The 17584-nt window shown below is 42.6% G+C and overlaps 1 protein-coding gene across 1 annotated transcript; it reads right to left on the bottom strand.

The window, feature by feature from the left end:
• On the bottom strand, positions 1–11563 carry LOC144275735 (macrophage migration inhibitory factor-like). The gene is made up of 3 exons (XM_077835252.1): positions 11456–11563; positions 948–1123; positions 1–67 (listed from the first exon to the last, which is right to left on the bottom strand). The coding sequence occupies exons 1-3, from the start codon at positions 11561–11563 to the stop codon at positions 1–3; spliced, it is 351 nt and encodes a 116-aa protein (XP_077691378.1).
• Positions 11564–17584: the final 6021 nt, after the last annotated feature.

The following is a 17584-nucleotide window of genomic DNA, read 5'->3' on the forward strand; positions in this document are numbered from 1 at the left end:
TTAAGCAAAGGTGGTACGGTTCCAGCCTACGTTGGCAGCACTCATATCAAAGTAGCTGATGTAGATTCTGAAAGAGAAGAGATGCTGAGAACAGAGCTCTGCAAACTGTGTTTCACTGGGTGAAACAAACACAGTGTCAAATATCCCTGTAATCCTGAAGCCTTCTCCAGATTTTACTATCTGGATTACATGTTCCTTAAACTGTCAAGCATCTGCAAAAGCTTAATGTAGTCTCCTTATCTTCCTGTCAATTTGTACATATTATTTCAACTTACCTTAAATTATTTATTCTTAAATAAATTGTCATGTCCAGTTTGGGCCTACGTACAGGAAAAGCAACAGAAATGCTGCTTTTTTCTTTTGTAAAAATTCTGATGGGAACAGGTTGGTTTGTCTTTTTTTGAAAGAAAACATTCCTCTGCAGTTTGTTTGCATCCCAGATTCTGCATTGAAAATTCAAGTGCATGAGAACCTGAAAGTGAAATTAATAACTAGCAAGTGATACTGATTAGTACAATGTTGCATTCTGGAAGACCAGATGTGAAAAGCAAACAGTAGTGGAAAGTTACTTATTTGTCAAACCTTTATTTTTAAAAAATATGGTTTCCAAACTGACAGGATTTTTAACTTTTTTCTTCAGTTTCTGTTCTTGTAGTATCAATTTTGTTCTCTAGTAGTTAGTCACGTTGTTATATCTAATCAGTTGGCCATGGTCACATACTAACTGAACCTGAGATGTTCAGCACCAGCATCTCCTACCATTTGTGCTGAAGGGGTTATCCCCTTCCTATTATGACAATTGGCAATACAGAGTTTAAATTTTGTTTTTTACGGTCTTCAAACAGGTTGTTCAAAAAAGAGTTAATGCAAAGAGCTATGTAATTTGGGGTTAGTAGTTTAACCAGATATGGAGACCCCAAATCAGGCACACTGTAGTACAGGCTCACCTGTCTGCAGGTATTTTCAGATGTTTGTTCAGCAGGTCACACAGCAGCTTGGAATAGTCCTTGTTCTCCTGGTCTCCTATCTTGCCAATGCTGTAGAGAAAGCACATGGTGCAGGGGTCTTTGGAGCCATGGAAGGACAGCAGCTGATCAGAGATCTGTAGTGCTAGAGTGCTTTTCTTTGTGATTGTGGGGGGAGATTTTCAAAGGCAAATTACACTTGAGTGCCTAAATCCCATTGACAGTTATTGCAATACAAACTGCCATTATGTTTGTGCCTTGGAATTTTCCCCTTGTATACTCGCTCTTCACCCTAGCTTGTTGTTACTTGTATTGAATGCACCAAAGGTGGTGAGGAGTTGCTACCCCTTGCCCTGTAACCTCAAGTGCCTTGCTGCTGTGGTTCCTCTGCCTGGGTCACCCACCCTCAGCAACAAGGATGTACTTCTATATAGTGGGCAACCCTGGTCCAATGCTTTGGATCCTGGTCCTGCCTGCAATCTCTCAGACTACCACTGGCTTCTACCAGCCTTGGTTAACAACTGGTATGGTGATTCCACACACTCATAGCCCTGAGTTTTCCCAAAAACCTGTTTTGATTGTTCCAGGACTGGATATATCAGAGGGATATTAAGGTTTGCTGCCCTTTTAAGGAGTCAGTATCCAATAGCTAGCTACTTTAACTGGAGTTACCAAACTGTTCAGTTTAAATATCACACTTTTTTGATTAAAAACAAAATGAGTTTCATCACACAGATATGACTTTAAATGAATTCAAATGAGTTAGAAATGGTTACCTGCAAATAAAAGCGAAACCACCCATCTAAAATGTAATCTAGCAAGTTTTGGTTCAAGGCTTTAAGATGGCCTTACTCACCCCCAGTTTTCCATTAAGAGGGGAACTGACTCTTCCTTGGTAAGGATCTTGCCCAGATGCCCAAGGGGTTTAGGTGAAATAACTTGGGGTTCTTTATAGTCTATGGAATCCTCGAAGTGGATTATTCTGAAGGGTTTCCTCCTCCTCCCCTCCCCCTGCAAGTAAAGCTCATTTGAACTGTGAGGTAGGTGACAGAGCATGGAGCTTCCTTCACCAGAGTTCTCATTTCCCCCACTTGATGGCAGGAAACAAAATAACTTGTCAGCAATCTCCTCCCTCTGCTATCTTGAGGGCCCTGTTTACTAATTATATGTAAATTGAGGTAAAATTACTTTGGTTAGGATAGGCTTGTTTTAACAGCTTTTGCCTACCTCGGCAGGGCTGTCTGGTTTTGACCATATGCTAATGACATCATACGGGGGACTTTATTACTTTACATAAATATTGCTACATCTATTTCACCATGATATTAGTGACAAGTAAATTAGTTTTCAAATGATTCCTCACAAAGGGTACTTTGTACAAAGGTTACAATAGTGTGTAGGGTGTGACTACATGGGGTGCTTATGATGTTGCACTCCCTATGTTTATGGAAATATGCTTATGAGTGAATGTAATGTAACTCAAATATGCTTTATGCAAAAGGTCTCTTGTAAGATATCCTTACAAAGCTTAGCTACTGAGTGTATTCATCCTATTTGTATGTATCATTCTTGTATCTAAAACTAGAAATATGAAGTATCACTCTGAGGTCCTATTGTAATCATGCAAAGTGTGGGCCATTAATGGTTTAGAATCTTGATGGCTCCCAGTGACTAGCACAATTGGTTGTAAATGGCTCTGTTTATCTGCAATCCTTCCTGCATTAGTTCCTGTGAGTCAGACCAGGAAGAATGGAGGCTAGGATCTCACAGTATGTCTGACCATGTCACCTGGTACTGGAATCCATCTTAAACCTGGTGCTTCCCCATTTAGAAGGAGGGGTGGGGACCCAGAGAGACAAGATTCCCACCTTGTGCCAAAGCTATAAAAGGGGGTGGAACAGAACAAAGGAGGATGCCAGTCATGAGAAATCCCCTAGTTACCACCTGAGCTGGAACTAACGGACTGTACCAGGGGAAAGGATTGGGCCCAGACTAGGAAGGAGTCTAGTCTGCGAAAGAAGCTTATTGGAACATCTGAGGGTGAGATTACCTGTATTCAGTTTCTTAATGTATTAGGCTTAGACTTGCTAAGTGTTTTTTTGCTTGGTAACTTATTTTGTTCTGTCATTACTTGAAACCACTTAAATCCTACTTTTTATACTTAACAAAGGTGATTTTTATTAACCCAGAGTAAGTGATTGATACCTGGGGGAGCAAACAGCTGTGTATCTCTGTTATAGAGGGTGGACCATTTGAGTTTCTGTATAAAGCTTATACAGGGTTAACTGATTTATTTGGGGTTTGGATCCCATTGGGAGCTGGGTGTCTGGGTGCTAGAGACAGGAGTACTTGCTCAGCTGTTTTCAGTTAAGTCTGCAGCTTTGGGGGTGTGGTTCCGACCTGGGTCTGTGTTGCAGCAGGCTAGTGTGTCTGGCTCAACAAGACAGGGTTCTGGAGTCCTAAGCTGGCCAAAAAAAAAAAAAAAAAAAAAAAAAGGCTTAGAGGTAATTTCAGCACATCAGGTGACAGTCCCACGGGTGTCTCTGTGCCCAAACCCATCACAGTGCTTTTGGACACACTTGTGCCATACAAAACTTCTAAAGATAGTGCTGCTAATCACCCAACTAGACAGTTATTAATAAGCCAGGGATGCTTCTAGCATGTAGCATTTGGGCTGGGTGATGCTACCTTCATTACTCCCTCTATTGTAGAACTGTTTTCTTAGAAAGTACGACACTAAGATTGTGGGGTGCATTGCAGCAGCTGTTGTCCTTGTGAGTATTAAGTTATAGGAGGTAGCATAGTTCCCTTGCTCTCCTGCCCCACATATGGGGCATCTCTTCCTCTGCACCCACATAACTCTGCCTAAAGAATACACAACTTGGTGGGGTGGATTTTGATTACATGTAAGAATAATCAGGATTAGTTTCCTAATAGAGGGAAATGGGTGGCACTAAACTCGGCCATTTGTTGCCTCCAAGGAGCAGGTGTCTATTAGACCAGCCATGAAAATAACCCCTTGGTAAAAAGAATTGGGGAAGGAGGGAGAGTGCCAGTTATTTACACACACTCCGATTATAGCATCAGTATAGTGGGAGGTTTGTAAGGGGGAATTAGCCAAAATGATCTTAAGTGTTTAAATATAAAAAGGAGCTGAGCGGCTACAAACCCAATGAGCAGCCATCCCTTGTGCATATGTGAGATGCTATTGGAGAACTATTGTCAAACGGGGGTGCTTAGAGAGGCAGGCCAACAATGCTTATATTAGCACTTAAATTCACACTTTCATTTTACTCAGATGACAGTCACTCCTGTGCAGAGAGGCAACAAAAAGCTAGTGTACCACTTAAGCCCTCAGAATAGGGTTTAAATCCTATTTAAGTGGTATGGAGGAATGTCTGCCATCTACAGTGGGATGAATTTCAGGAGGGATTTTCAAAAATGCTTTGTGTTGGTTGTCAACTTTGCTCCCATTGAACTTAATGGGAGCAGTGCCAGACCAATACTAAGTACCTCTGAAAATCCCACCTGGAAACTTGAGCACTGAAGTGTGGGCTGTGGATGTCACTTGTGAAAAGGACTCCTGGAGCATTAGGGTGCTGATAACCCTCTCTCAAGAGACATGGAAATCCCTGTGTCAAGGCCTCCATTTTATTCTTAAACTTTGCCTCTGAAACACAGGTGGCACAGACTCCCTTCTTATTCTCCCCCTCCGCCCCCCCATGATGTCAACAGCAGCAGACTATGAAGTGAAGCATGTGGAATGATAGGGTTAATTGATTTACACCCTCCCCTACCAAAATAAAATTAGTGCACATCACTTCAGACTAGAATACCCCATTCTAAAGACTTTGCTGCTGGGGGAAGCTGCAAAATGTTGTGACATACACACATTGGAACTGTTCTCAAGAAGTCACTAAGGGCTAGATTTCAAAAGGCATTTGGGTACCTAATAATGCAGTTAGGCATTTAATGTGATTTTTCTAAAGTGTCCAGGGCCCAGATCCACAAACGTATTTTGGTCTCTAACCTGCATTGAAATCCATGGGATTTCAGTGCATAAGTAAGTTTGAAGCTCTGGGTGTAGGTGCCTACTTCTATGTCCCCTGACCTGCAGTCTATTTCTGCGTCAAATTCAAATACCTCATCTTGCCTTTAAAGATGCTGCTCCTGCCTACATCTCAACCTTTGTTTCTGCCATTATGTGGGGAATTGGATTGCTATCCTGAAAAGCTTCTGCAAGTGCATCATTCACTTAACAGGCACAGAGAGCTAAAATAAAGATGCTCATTAAAAAGAGTAAGGAAACAGTAAGGGTTCAGTTACATATGTTCCTTATTTCCTATTTTTTATATACTCAAACTCCCACTCATTTGCTTTTAAAATCAGCACATAGAGGAATTGACCTGAGAATATTTATCCGCTTTACACACTTGTCTTTTTTGATTCTGCAATCAAACTGATAAAACTGCTAAGGAAGGGAAGATGCCCAGAATTTATCTTTTGGCTGTAAAATTGAAAGCTTAATTATGGCCAATTCTATGCCAACTTTGTTAATTTTTTCATTTCTGATCATAATACCAGAAACATCAAGGTTGTTTCTCTAGTATGTCTGTGCAAGAACAATAGCTCCCCATGAGCAAAGAGTTAACAGGTGATCTTTCCCTATCCCCTTGCACAGGAGCTCAATAGAAGTGTGGCTCCTTGGGAGACTGGGGAGTAAAAGGTCAGGAGGGTGATCAAGTTCCATGCACAGGGCTCCTGGGGTAGCTTGAAACTCAGCCTGGAAGTTGTTCTGTTTTGTAATTTAACTTTTTTTTTTTTTTTCTTATGAATATCTCATGAGGTAGAGAGTCTGACTGCATGTTGTTCAACTGAGTCATTCTGCCAATTCATAGTAGCGGAGTCAATAGTATGCCCTGACACTATTGACTTGAAAGGATGTCTCCCCCCCCCCACCCCATAAATTAGTTTATTAAAATTTAGTAGACAAAGAACCACTGCATAAATAAAAATCTGGTGCAATCTTCTTTCCAACATATTTTACAGAAAACGTTCTTAAATTTTGAAACAGATGGGGGGTGTTTCAAGATTTTAAAAGTCCTGCAACTGATTTAAAGGACAAAAAGTTCTAATGGTGAAAAAATACATGCATTATAATTAAAGAAATGCAATTAAATTGTTCTGTTTCTCAGTCTCTTTGTAATTAGAGTTCATGCTTGAAGTATCACAACCAGTCAATTACTGTGCACAAAAATAAGAATAGAGAAAGTACACAACTATTCAAAGCTTAAGAGAACTAGACACCGTGCAGGTTTTCAGGACACAGCCTGAATGAGTATCTCATATACAATTGATATCAGCAATCACACTGCAAGTTTTAAGGATACAAATTCTCATTCTATTTAATGGACTTCTAGCTAGAGTGGTGGGAAAGAGAATCTGCAGAGGAAACATTACAAGAGTGACCATGCTGTGTGCTCTGGTTTAAGCAGTAGGAATGGAGAAGAAAAGACTGGCTTTAGTGGTGATAAAGGGAAAGTGGCAGGACTTACCAAAAGCCTGAATGTGGAAGAAAGATAGGAGAACTTGAAAATTATACTGACGTCATGACCGCAGGAGATGGAGAGAAAAGTGTTCTCAATTGTAAGAGAAAAGGACAAGGTCTGGGAGGAAAATATAGGTAGTCTGGGATATAGTGAGCAAATTCCCAGTGTAATGTCATTGCCTTGCCTGGCTTTACACCTGGCATGAATTTGGCTCATTGAATGGACTCAACTGTGCCTATCAGAGAGTGAAGTTAATATAGTATTTCCAACGGTACTGTGGTAGCGAGACATGAGGTTGGCTTGTTCAACTGATTTTGAAAAGAACTGATTCTTAGAAAGGAAGGCGAGACTAGTGGAAAATAAGCTACAGGTAGGAATTAGTCCATCACAGCAGAAGGTCCCACACCTGGTGACGATAGGTAATCTAATCATCATTACAAAAGTAGTGTTAGAATGCTCAATTTCAATTACTAGTATCAAAATCCTGGTCAAGAACATCTCAAACACACTACTGCAATAGGTGGTGTAGCATTATCTAACCCTAATTATACTGACAGCATTCCAAGGGAATCCTTTCTTCTATTGTTTGAAGATAGCTTCCTAGAATGGAATAGCAAATCCAGTTTTCTAAAATGCTCCTCTGCTAATGAGAAGGTGGTACAGTACTGGACCAAGCTGTGTGGTGGTCATGAAAGCTGCTGCTGCTTTAGGGACTGGAGAAGGTAGAGCATGTTTTAAAATTGTATTCAATAAAGATTAAATTTATGGAAATGTTTTAGACCTTTCACTTGCATACTAATAGGGAGGATAGTGCCACCAACTAGTTTGGAGTGATGAATACAGTCTACTCGGACCTGAAAAAGTTGAGAATGTCACCAACCAATTTTGTAGCCATTTCTTTAAATTCAATAAACAGGCAACTTTTGCCTTGCTTTTCATATAAACTTCTCTAACCGTCTTTCAGTCAACATCTGCTGCAATTCCCAGCAGCTTTTTGGTGTTAGTGAAGAAAACAGATCCTTGCAAAAGCTCTTGGGAGCAATAGCTGTTTAAAAGTGCTGTTTTAGTACCTTGATGTTGGTACTGCAGTCATGGATCTTTGTCAGCTAAACAGTCCCCTTTGGTTTGGTAATGAGGCAAGCAGAGTGTAGTTTGGTACTGGGTACTCCCATCACTTCTAATAGGACATAACCAGAAAGCTTGTAATGGGACACACTATGCTCTTTTTTTTTTTACCTTCATTAAAACTCAAACAATGATTGCCTTTGATGACTTGTACTTACTATCTAGCAGGTCAGCTTTGGTCAGAGGCAGCAAGAATGTAGATACTAGTGTCTCCTTTATTCTGTTACTGCTTGATGGTGCTTCCAAAGAAGTTGTGTTTATGCAAGAATCTTGCATAATTACCAAGGGTTTGGCGGATTCTCCATCCCTGGCAGTTTTAAAATCAAGGTTGGATTTCTTTTTTTAAAAAGAGATGCCCTAGTTGGAAAGGAATTATTTTGGGAAAGTTCTAGCACTTTAGTTATATGGGAGATCATACTAGATCAGAGGTGGGCAAACTGTGGCCCGCAGGACCATCCTGCCCGGCCCCTGAGCTCCTGGCCCAGGAGGCTGTCCCCCCCCCCCAGCCACGCCACCGCACGGCACAATGCTCTGGGCGGTGGGGCTGCAGATCCCGGCCTGACCCGGTGCTCTGTGCTGCATGGCACGGCTGCCTGTCCTGGTGCAGCCGCGCTGCCAGCCAGCGGTGCTCCAGGCAGCGCGGTAACAGGGAGCAGGGCGGGTTCGATAGAGGGCAGGAGAGTTCGGGGGGATGGTCAGGGCCATGGATAGGGGTCGGGGTGGTCAGAGGGCTGGGAACGGGTGTTGAATGGGGGCAGTCAGGGGCATGGGGCAGTCAGGGAGAAGGGGTGGTTGGATGTGGCAGGGGTCCTAGGGGGGGGCGGCAGACAGGAAGGAGGTGGGGGTTGGATGGGGGCGGTGGGGGCAGTTAGGGGCGGGGAGTCCAGGGACAGTCAGTGGACCAAGAGCAGGGGCAGGGATCTGGGGGGTGGGGGTGGGTTGGGATGGGGGCTGTCAGGGGGCAAGGAGTGGGGGGATTGGATAGGGGGTGGGGGCTGGGCTATGCTGGGCTGTTTGGGGAGGCACAGCCTCCCCTAACCGGCCCTCCATACAATTTCAGAAACCTGATGAGGCCCTCAGGCCAAAAAGTTTGCCCGCCCCTGCACTAGATAATCAGAGTGGTCCCTTCTGGCCTTGCAGTCTTAAGAATCTATGCAAAGCAGAAGTTTGATGGACTGTGTTATTTGATACTAATAACAATGGTTAAAAACTTGAGCAGGTCAGATAAACAGACATATCTGAATAATTGAGACATTGCCCAACTTCACAGCAAATATTATTTACCATGAATTCAAACATCTGTAGTAAAAACGTACACAGCACTGATTCTAACCATAAAACTTCCAATCAGGTGCTGTAAGCATGTACTTCACCTCTATTCCTCTCCCCTGCAGCGGCTACCTGTGCTTCAACCATCAGTCCCTACCCAACCAATTGTGTGGAAATGCAAGAGAATCCGTATAACCCTGACCTCGGATTCCTAAACACTGCTGCTTCACATGGAAGCACCTAAGGTGGAGGTTGGCCGTACTGCATTGTACAGCAGGCAGTTCCTTTTCCACATTGAAAATAGTTTGGTTTTTCTAAATATTCAGTATAAAGAAGAGCTGCTTCTGGAAAGAGGAGCATGTTTATACAAAAAGCAGTTTTGCATTACTATTTCAGTTGTAAGGAGAGTGGTCACTTTAGATAAGCTATTACCAGCAGGAGAGTGGGTTTGTGGGGGCGGGGCGGGGGTGAGAAAACCTGGATTTGTGCTGGAAATGGCCCAACTTGATTATCATACACATTGTAAGGAGAGTGATCACTTTAGATAAGCGATTGCCAGCAGGAGAGTGGGGTGGGAGGAGGTATTTTTTCATGCTTTGTGTGTATAAAAGATCTTCTACACTTTCCACAGTATGCATCCGATGAAGTGAGCTGTAGCTCACGAAAGCTTATGCTCAAATAAATTGGTTAGTCTCTAAGGTGCCACAAGTACTCCTTTTCTAGTTGTGTTTGAATAACACTTCTTCTCCCTCACCATCCAGTTTCTGCTTCCATCTGCCTTCATACCACATTTGTGGTCCGAGTAGGTGGCTATGGAAAGCCAAATCTCAGTATGAGGCCCTGGCTGAGATATTAAAGTTGGTGGTTCTTTAAACGTGACCTCCCATGTAGAGCAGTGCAAACTCTACCAGAGACTTGGGTCCTGAAACTCAGGCTGGCTTCTTTCTTTCTTGTACATTAATCACCAGAAATAAAGATACTAGAGGCCATGGTTTAGTACCTCATTGACACCTCTGCAAAATCCATCACCTTTTAGTGTGGTTGCACATGAGAAATGGAAATCAGAATATGAAGGCAATAGGGTTGCACTTGTGTAATTGAGTTGCAACATTTGACTTGAAGTATCTTAGTGCTGGGATGTGTGAGAAGGAGAGCTCAGTTTGACTCTAAGTCCAAGTTGAGTTTGCTGGGCTGTTAGTTGGAAAAATGACTGATCTCACATGGAGTCACACACACTGAATATTAGCCCCATGATTCCATTGTTACAAAGTCACTTTTCAGGGAAAAGCTAAACTTTAATCCGAAAGCTGACATTTAACATGGTTTAATTGCCTATTTATATTTAGATCATATTTCTTGTTTCCCCATCCTTTTTTGACATTACTGAAATCAGGACATTCAAGTAGGTGTTTTATATTGCTTTTTCAGTTGACATTTACATGCTAGTTCTTAGTCCCAAACTAAATTTTCTTTAATTCTTAGTCTCAAACTAAATCAGTTTGTGTTATAAAAATGTGAAAAGGATGTTTGCATGTTCTAAGAAACATTAGATGCTGTTTTTCCTGCTCAGTTAACTGAAAAATGGTTTCTCTTTAAAACTTTAGATTTGCCATGGACTTAATCCTAGAAAGTGGAGAAATGCTTCTGAAAATATTGGCTTAAATCTAGCCCTGATGTACAACAGGTTCAGCTCCATGTTTGCACCCACTTACACCACAACTGATTTTGGTCTTTTTGGTTTAGAAATAATAGATGTGTTTTGAAAATATTGCTGGAAAAATCACATTCAGAAAGCACATTGATACATTCAGAAAATTGCAGTGAGTACGCACCTGGAACTTCACACAGTGGACTGTCAGAGGTGAATAGTTCTTATCAAGCCAAGATGAGAATCTAGCCCATGGAAACATATTACATTTATTTCAATTGTCATCCTATACACATGGAAAGATTCACATAAAGACACTGGGCCAAATCCAGAATTAGTAGGGATAATTCTGTTGACTTCAACAGTGGCATATAAGTTGATTTGATTTACACATTGGAGTCCATTTATTTGAATTTGCAGACAGTCAATTTTTCTTGATTAAAAACAAATTCAATGCAAAATTTCAGGTCAGTGCAACATAATGGTTGAGCATTTAATGCCAAAAGGTCAGGAAAGTTCATGGCAGAATTGGGACTACAAACCAGATCTCAGGACTTCATATGCAGTATGTATATTGGTTGTAGAAAAACCTACATTAAAAGGGAACTTGAACACAAAGTCAGGAAGTTGTTATGGTTTCCACATCAAGTGAATTATTCTCTTTTCTTATAAGAGATCTTACATGTTATACACAGGCTGTTCAGGCCTGGAATTATTTTAGGGGTGTGTGTGTTTGCACACACAAATAGAAGGTTCTAAATACAGTTAAATTTTTCAGGAATTCAGTGAAGTAACAATAGATGTATTTCCATGTGTTCTTTTCTGGATTAAGACCTTAGCATATACTATATTGTGCCGAGATTATAAATACAGTAATTGTTTGAACCTTTTCTGCTTACCTGTGCAGGTTTACCCAATGCTTTTGGTAGTTGATGGGTGAGCTCTTCTATCAAGCAATTTGGCACTTTATTCTTGCTCACATTTGTGTTAATAATGAATTTAGGCATCTTTTGATTACAAGAGAGCCTTTTTCTAACCTTTGTTAAAATCCTCACTGAAACTACTACTCCCTGTGCTGTTTCACAGTATACCTGTTATGCTGCTCGCTCTCCTATAAAAAGCCCCACAAATGCATAATAATTAATTAGGATCTCCTGATAGTCAGCAGTTCCTGCCCCACCGCCCACTCAGGCTCACCTGTTGGGGTTAGTAGAGAGGAAGGAGGCTGGCTAAGCCACCTGCTGGCCATAATGTTAATGCAAGTAGGAACTGTAAATATATTACAGTGGGGAAAATGTGTATTTTTCACTCATAACAAACAAAAACAGATTTTGTTTAATGTTTAAACAATAATTCATTTTTGGATACAGTGAATGTTTCAGAAAGTTACAAGTATATAAGAATAGGGGGTTATAATGAGAACTGTTTTGCAATGTTAAGTATAACAACAAATGTAGAAACTTTCCATAATTGTGTGTTCTGGGAGCACTTTACATGGAATAGAATACGAGAAAATAGCAAATGCTCCTTATGTTATGTGGGCCTGGCCTAAAGTCAGTGGAAAGACTCCTATTAACATCAATGGATTTTAAATCAGGCCTTATAACTTCCTATTTCACCAGTACTACATTTGCGAAGCTTAAAGAAAAGGACTAGTCTCTGAGTTCTTGTTCTTCATGCTGTATGCTACAAGTGGTCCCACTGTAGTCAACAGGATGAGAAATCAATGTGAATACTCATAGTGTAAGGTACTACACAGCACTGTATGGGTGGAAAAATTGGGCCAGTGTGACTTTTGTCCCTAACAAGGGTTGCTGTCCACTTGAATGTTCACCAGTAAGGTTATTGAGGGGGATAGGGTATGTGGGCAGGAGGGCATTTGAGGTGAAGTGTGCTTGGTTAGGATACAAGGCAGGTTTTGGGGTCCCAATAGGAGAAAAATTGAATTAATTATTTCCTGAGGAGAAATAATAAGAGTAATAGTGGATCTAGGCCCCTGTAGCCCCTCTGGGCACAAAGGGCCCCCCATTGCCTTCAGTCAGGGCATAGGGCCTGGAAAAGCCAGCCCCGTGTATGTGTGTGTGTGTGGAGGGGGGGAAGCATACAGCTCTAGTTTCTCCTTATCCCACAGTTTCCTGACCGCTGGCACCCAAAAGGTTCCTCCTACAAGACCAGTGGTGCTTGGTGCCTGCTGGGAGTCTTTGTGTTGGAGATCAGGAAATTGGCATGGTCTGCAGAAAGCTGGGAGGAGACTGTCTGAAAGGGGGTGGTGTTAGGGCTGCTGTTCTTGGAGCTCCTGTGTGTTCTGCACTAGCAGGGAGTGTAGCTTGTGGATTCAGCAGCCCGTGACGTTGCTCATAACGAAAGACCACAGGCTCGGTTTGGTGGCGAAGGCTCAGCCAGGTTTGTTTTCGACAAGGCACAGTCCTAGTGCCCTGCTCAGTGGTTACTGGGTATTAACACATTTATGCCTGCAACAAGGTATTAGCTCACTCAACATGATATCATCCCCTAGGCCAATACAAAGATGCCCCTCCTTCCACTCTCCTTTCATATATTGATACAAACAAGTTATGTATTCCATTCCATATGTTAGCTACCCTCCTTGTGTCTGCTAGTTCAATCCTCATCTATTATCCTGTCATTTCTTTCTTATTTTACAAGGGATCTGTGTGTTCCTGTACTCTCTAGGAATTTGTTGATGTGGTTACTTGAGAGTTCAGGGTGCAGTGTACCATCCATTCAGGTCAGGAATGTGCTTACTTGGGTAGCTGATACCTAGTGTGTTAGTATTCTGCCAAGGCCTACTTTGGTTCATACTTTTAGCTATCCCTAGGGCTCCAGCAAGGCCTACATTGGGGACCCTAGGCTGAGGCAAGGGAAAGAGGACTGGGATGGGGAGGGGACAGAATGCAGCACTGGTGAACAGTCAAGCTGCTTCCTGAGGGGAGGCAATTAGTGATCTCCTTCCTGGACTGAGGCTCCGCTTTGGGAGGAAAAACCCCCACCATGGTCCACCTGGCAAGAGAGTGACTCTCCTATTGTGCCATTTTTAACTGAGCCAGAGAGAGACATCCCTCCAGGCCGCCTGGCCTGTGGCAAAGGAAAAGGTGGGATTAAGGAAGCACCAGTGAAATGTCGAACTGTCCCCTGAGGGGTGGTCATTAATTCCTCCTCCCACTCCTGGGATGAAGGACCTGCTTGTGGAAAGAGACCCTGCTCTCCTCCTTCCACCATGGGCTGTCTAGAACTGAGCTAGACAACCGCCCCCCCCCCCCCGCACTTCCAGGCTGCTGGGACTGAGGGGAGGGAAATGGTGGGGGGGAAAGGTAGCATGAGAAAAATCAATGACTTTCCATCTCATCTGGAGCAGCTAGTGACCTCTCCCAGAGCAGAGAAGTGCTGCCCCCCCCCCAAGGGTGCCCTCCAAGTCACCACTGGTGAGCAGGGCCCCCCACATCTCAATATCCCCTCAGTCTCTTCTCTGCTATTAATTGTGAGAAGATCCCTTACCTAGTCACACCTGAGGCGTTGGGGCCTAGTTGGGTGGCTGAGGGGACAGTGAGAAGATCGCCCTCTCCTGTCCTCTCTGAGGAGCCAGATCCCCTGAGAGACAGCGTTACAGGGCCCAGTCCTGAGCACACTGCCTTATCTTCAGGGATGCTGCAAGATGCCATGAGGCTGGATCAGATAGCTGGAGAGACTCTCACAATTGGGTTACATTTCAGGTAAGTGACCTGCTCAGTGGGGGGGTGGGCCTGTGCCCCAGGTGGCAGTGGATTGCCTGAAGTGTTCCAGGAGCCATTCCGTATCAGGGTAGTCAGTCTCATGGGGCATTCCCAGTCTTCAGAATAATAGAAATTTCAAGTAAATGTATACCAGAATCTCTCTACCAATAGCTCTGTATATACCTGGCTATGTGAGTTGTGATCTTGTCACCTGTCACAAGTTAAGCATAATTCGGGAGACTCTTTGGAGGTCTAAGGAACACTTAGATGCTGTGGAAAGTAGTACTGACGGTTCAGTAAGAGGCACTTTGCTCTCTGAACTGGAACTGAACCAATCCTCCAGGTTGTAACTTCAGAGTAACTGCATAGTACCTACCTAAATGACCCCAGCAATTTTAGTTGGATATGTTATTCCTCAATTCCTCTCCTAAAGTGTTCCTTTGTGTTCTCAGACTAGGAAGAAAAAGATGTTGGAGGGACTACTTCAAAGATAGCCTTTATCACAAATGTTGTCTGATAAGCGAATACAGTTCTCGTACAGTTTGTATGCCCATACCTAATTAGCTGTATCCATTCATCCTGAAGTGTAATAGATTGTTGCTGGCACCCAGTGCCAGAGGCGAACAACAGCAGGGGTTCGTTACCCGGTATGTGTCACTCAATAATCACAACGGGGTGGAGAAGCAGAAAAGTTTATTTGCAGCTGCAAACAAGGTACAGGGAGAATAGAATCTCAAATCCTGCACACCAAGCAGGAAGTTACACAGGCTTTTATACATCCTTTCTTCAGCATACTTATCCAATAGCAAGCTGCCCTAAGTATCCATATAGCCAGCCAATCCAGTTACCAGCTAGTTCCCTTGTTCTCTGTACCAACTGTTAAACCATACATAAAGCTGCTTTATTCAGCATTGTTCTTCCATATCTGCCCTGTTTGGCCTTGTTTAGTTTCAGGCAGTCTGACTCTGCAACATATTGTTGCAGATCCTCAGCATAACTGCTGCGAGTGCCTCCAGGCCGGGGGGCCAAAGACACTTGGGCCTAGTATACATAACTGCTGCGAGTGCCTTCAGGTGAGGGGGGGCCAAGGTACTTGGGCCTAGTGCGAGGGGGCTTCATAGACACTCATGGTCTTCCATCCCCTCGAGTTACCTAGTGGCCATGCCCAGTGTCCCCAACAAGATGATGCAATTGGCTGCTTATGTTGGAGCCACAAGAGAATTTGTCAAAGTAATGGGCTGGGTTGGTGTTATTTACAAGGATGTACGTGGGAGGCCACTTTTCATTTTCAAATGAAAATAAATGAACCTAGCATTTTTAAGGGTAGATCTGCAGCTTGTCTAATAGTCAGAGCACACAACGAACTTTGTCCAAGTCAGGTTTTTGGATGACTTGGGCTGCTGCACGATAAGGTTTTCCTATTCTGAGAATTGCTGTGGTTTATCGCAGGTCATATCAGAGGTGGCTGCATTTCAGTGGTGGATGGGAATGAGTATGTGTGTAACTCTTTAAAATCCTTTGAGTTGAAAGGCATAATACAAATGTACTATTACTACAATTAAGGGAAGGCAGGACTGTACATTTAGTGTGTGGTGACATGCACTCCTAAGACCACCTACATTTTTACCAGACCTGAAGCTGGAAAGTTTTGCTTTATCCACCTCTGCTTTCTGCCCAATCACCTGGCTTGATTCAGGTCTCTGGGAGTTGAGAGGGAGGCAAGGTCTTAAGATCTATCATCCAAGAGTTGAACAAAGCCTTCACACTGGGATGGAGAAGAGAGGATACTTGTGTGCTCAGTGGAGTAGAGGAAAAAGCCTCTATTCAGTTTTCAGGGGTAGTAAGTGACTAAGTCGTAGTCTTTGTCCTTCTAATCCCTTGGCTGTGGGTGTTTATGGTATCTCCTTCTGACTCTTTGGTATTGCAAACAGTAAGTATTTTCTTTCTAAGGCCCAGAGTTCACACACTATTTTTTTGCTAGTAGCTACTAAGTATACTTGTTGCTTTCTAGTGCTCCCTGTAAGATACCCCAGAACAGGCAGGGCTTGGAATATTTCCCAGACTAAATTTTAAATATAATAGGGGTAGCTAAAAGAGCTTAAAGTGAGCAGATGGAAATGGAGAGGTTGTTCTCCTTTTCCTTCCCTTCCTTTACCTTTCTGTTCTGCCCTTTTTGTCTGTTCTTTCCTTATTTTTTCAGGGTGGGGAAGAAAAGAAATTAATAAAATGTAAATAAAAGGGTGGATCAACCTTTGGTTAGTAGGTGTCTAGTAAATTAGAAGCAACATTCCCCAACTGCTGGAAGAAAGAAAGAGCTTGCATACAGCCCTGCCTAAACACAGCTGTTGCACCAGTTTAGTTTAAATGTATTTACTTAAACTGGTGCAAACTCCTTAATTCAATTCACAACTGGCTTCTGATTTTTTAACTTGAAGTGGATTCTCTCACCTCTCAAAAAATCAGAAGAGACAATACTGCTGTATACTTGGGGTCTAATCCTGTAGCCCTATATTCATGAGTAGTCTTTACTCATATGTTACTACCACTGAAATCAATGGGAAATCTCACATGAATGGCTACTTGTATAAATAAGGCCTGCAGGAGCAGACTCTTTGTCTCAAAAACATTAAAAGAGGCCAAACAAACAAAAACCCAAGAGAGATGCTTTGTCCATACTGGCAATAAACCAGTGCTGACTGAAATAGCAGTTTATTATATTGATAGGTCCACTTGATTTTTTTCTTCTTTCATGAATTGTTGAAGGAAGACGATGTGATCATCTAGTTCTGAGTCATAAATTCTACTGTATACAGTTTGAGATGGTTTGGAAAGATGAAGACAATACTTCCACCCAGTTTTATAATCTAAGTTTCTACTTGATTCAATAAACCATTTTACAAACCATTAGGGCCAATAAACCATTTTACTTGGTTCAATAAACAGCCATTTACAAACTATTTATATAAAAACAATCCTCTAACAAACTTTCACCTCTCAGAAAACATCTGGTGTAATTCTCAGAAGCCTTGTGTACTAAGAAAGCAGATCCTTAAATAATACAAGATCTTTTCAAGCATTCTTAAAACTACAATACCCACCTGGGGAAGTGAGGAAACAGACTGACAGAGTGAGACGGGTACCCAGAAATCGCCTGCTACAGGACAGGCCCAACAAGAAAAATAACAGAACACTACTGGCCATCACGTACAGCCCCCAGCTAAAACCTCTCCAGCACGTTGTCACCGACCTACAACCTATCCTGGAAAATGATCCCTCACTTTCACAGACCTTGGGAGGCAG

The sequence above is a fragment of the Eretmochelys imbricata genome, chromosome 15 (assembly GCF_965152235.1).
Source record: "Eretmochelys imbricata isolate rEreImb1 chromosome 15, rEreImb1.hap1, whole genome shotgun sequence".
Taxonomy (NCBI): Eukaryota; Metazoa; Chordata; order Testudines; family Cheloniidae; genus Eretmochelys; species Eretmochelys imbricata.

What these genes read in the sequence shown, in the direction of transcription:
- LOC144275735 (XM_077835252.1), bottom strand. Translation starts at nt 11,563, where the DNA reads ATGCCTAAATTCATTATTAACACAAATGTGAGCAAGAATAAAGTGCCA. An exon ending in CATTGGGTAAACCTGCACAG is followed by an intron (nt 1,124 to 11,455) that starts GTAAGCAGAAAA and finishes ACAATCACAAAG; the next exon opens with AAAAGCACTCTAGCACTACA. An exon ending in CTGAAAATACCTGCAGACAG is followed by an intron (nt 68 to 947) that starts GTGAGCCTGTAC and finishes CTTCTCTTTCAG; the next exon opens with AATCTACATCAGCTACTTTG.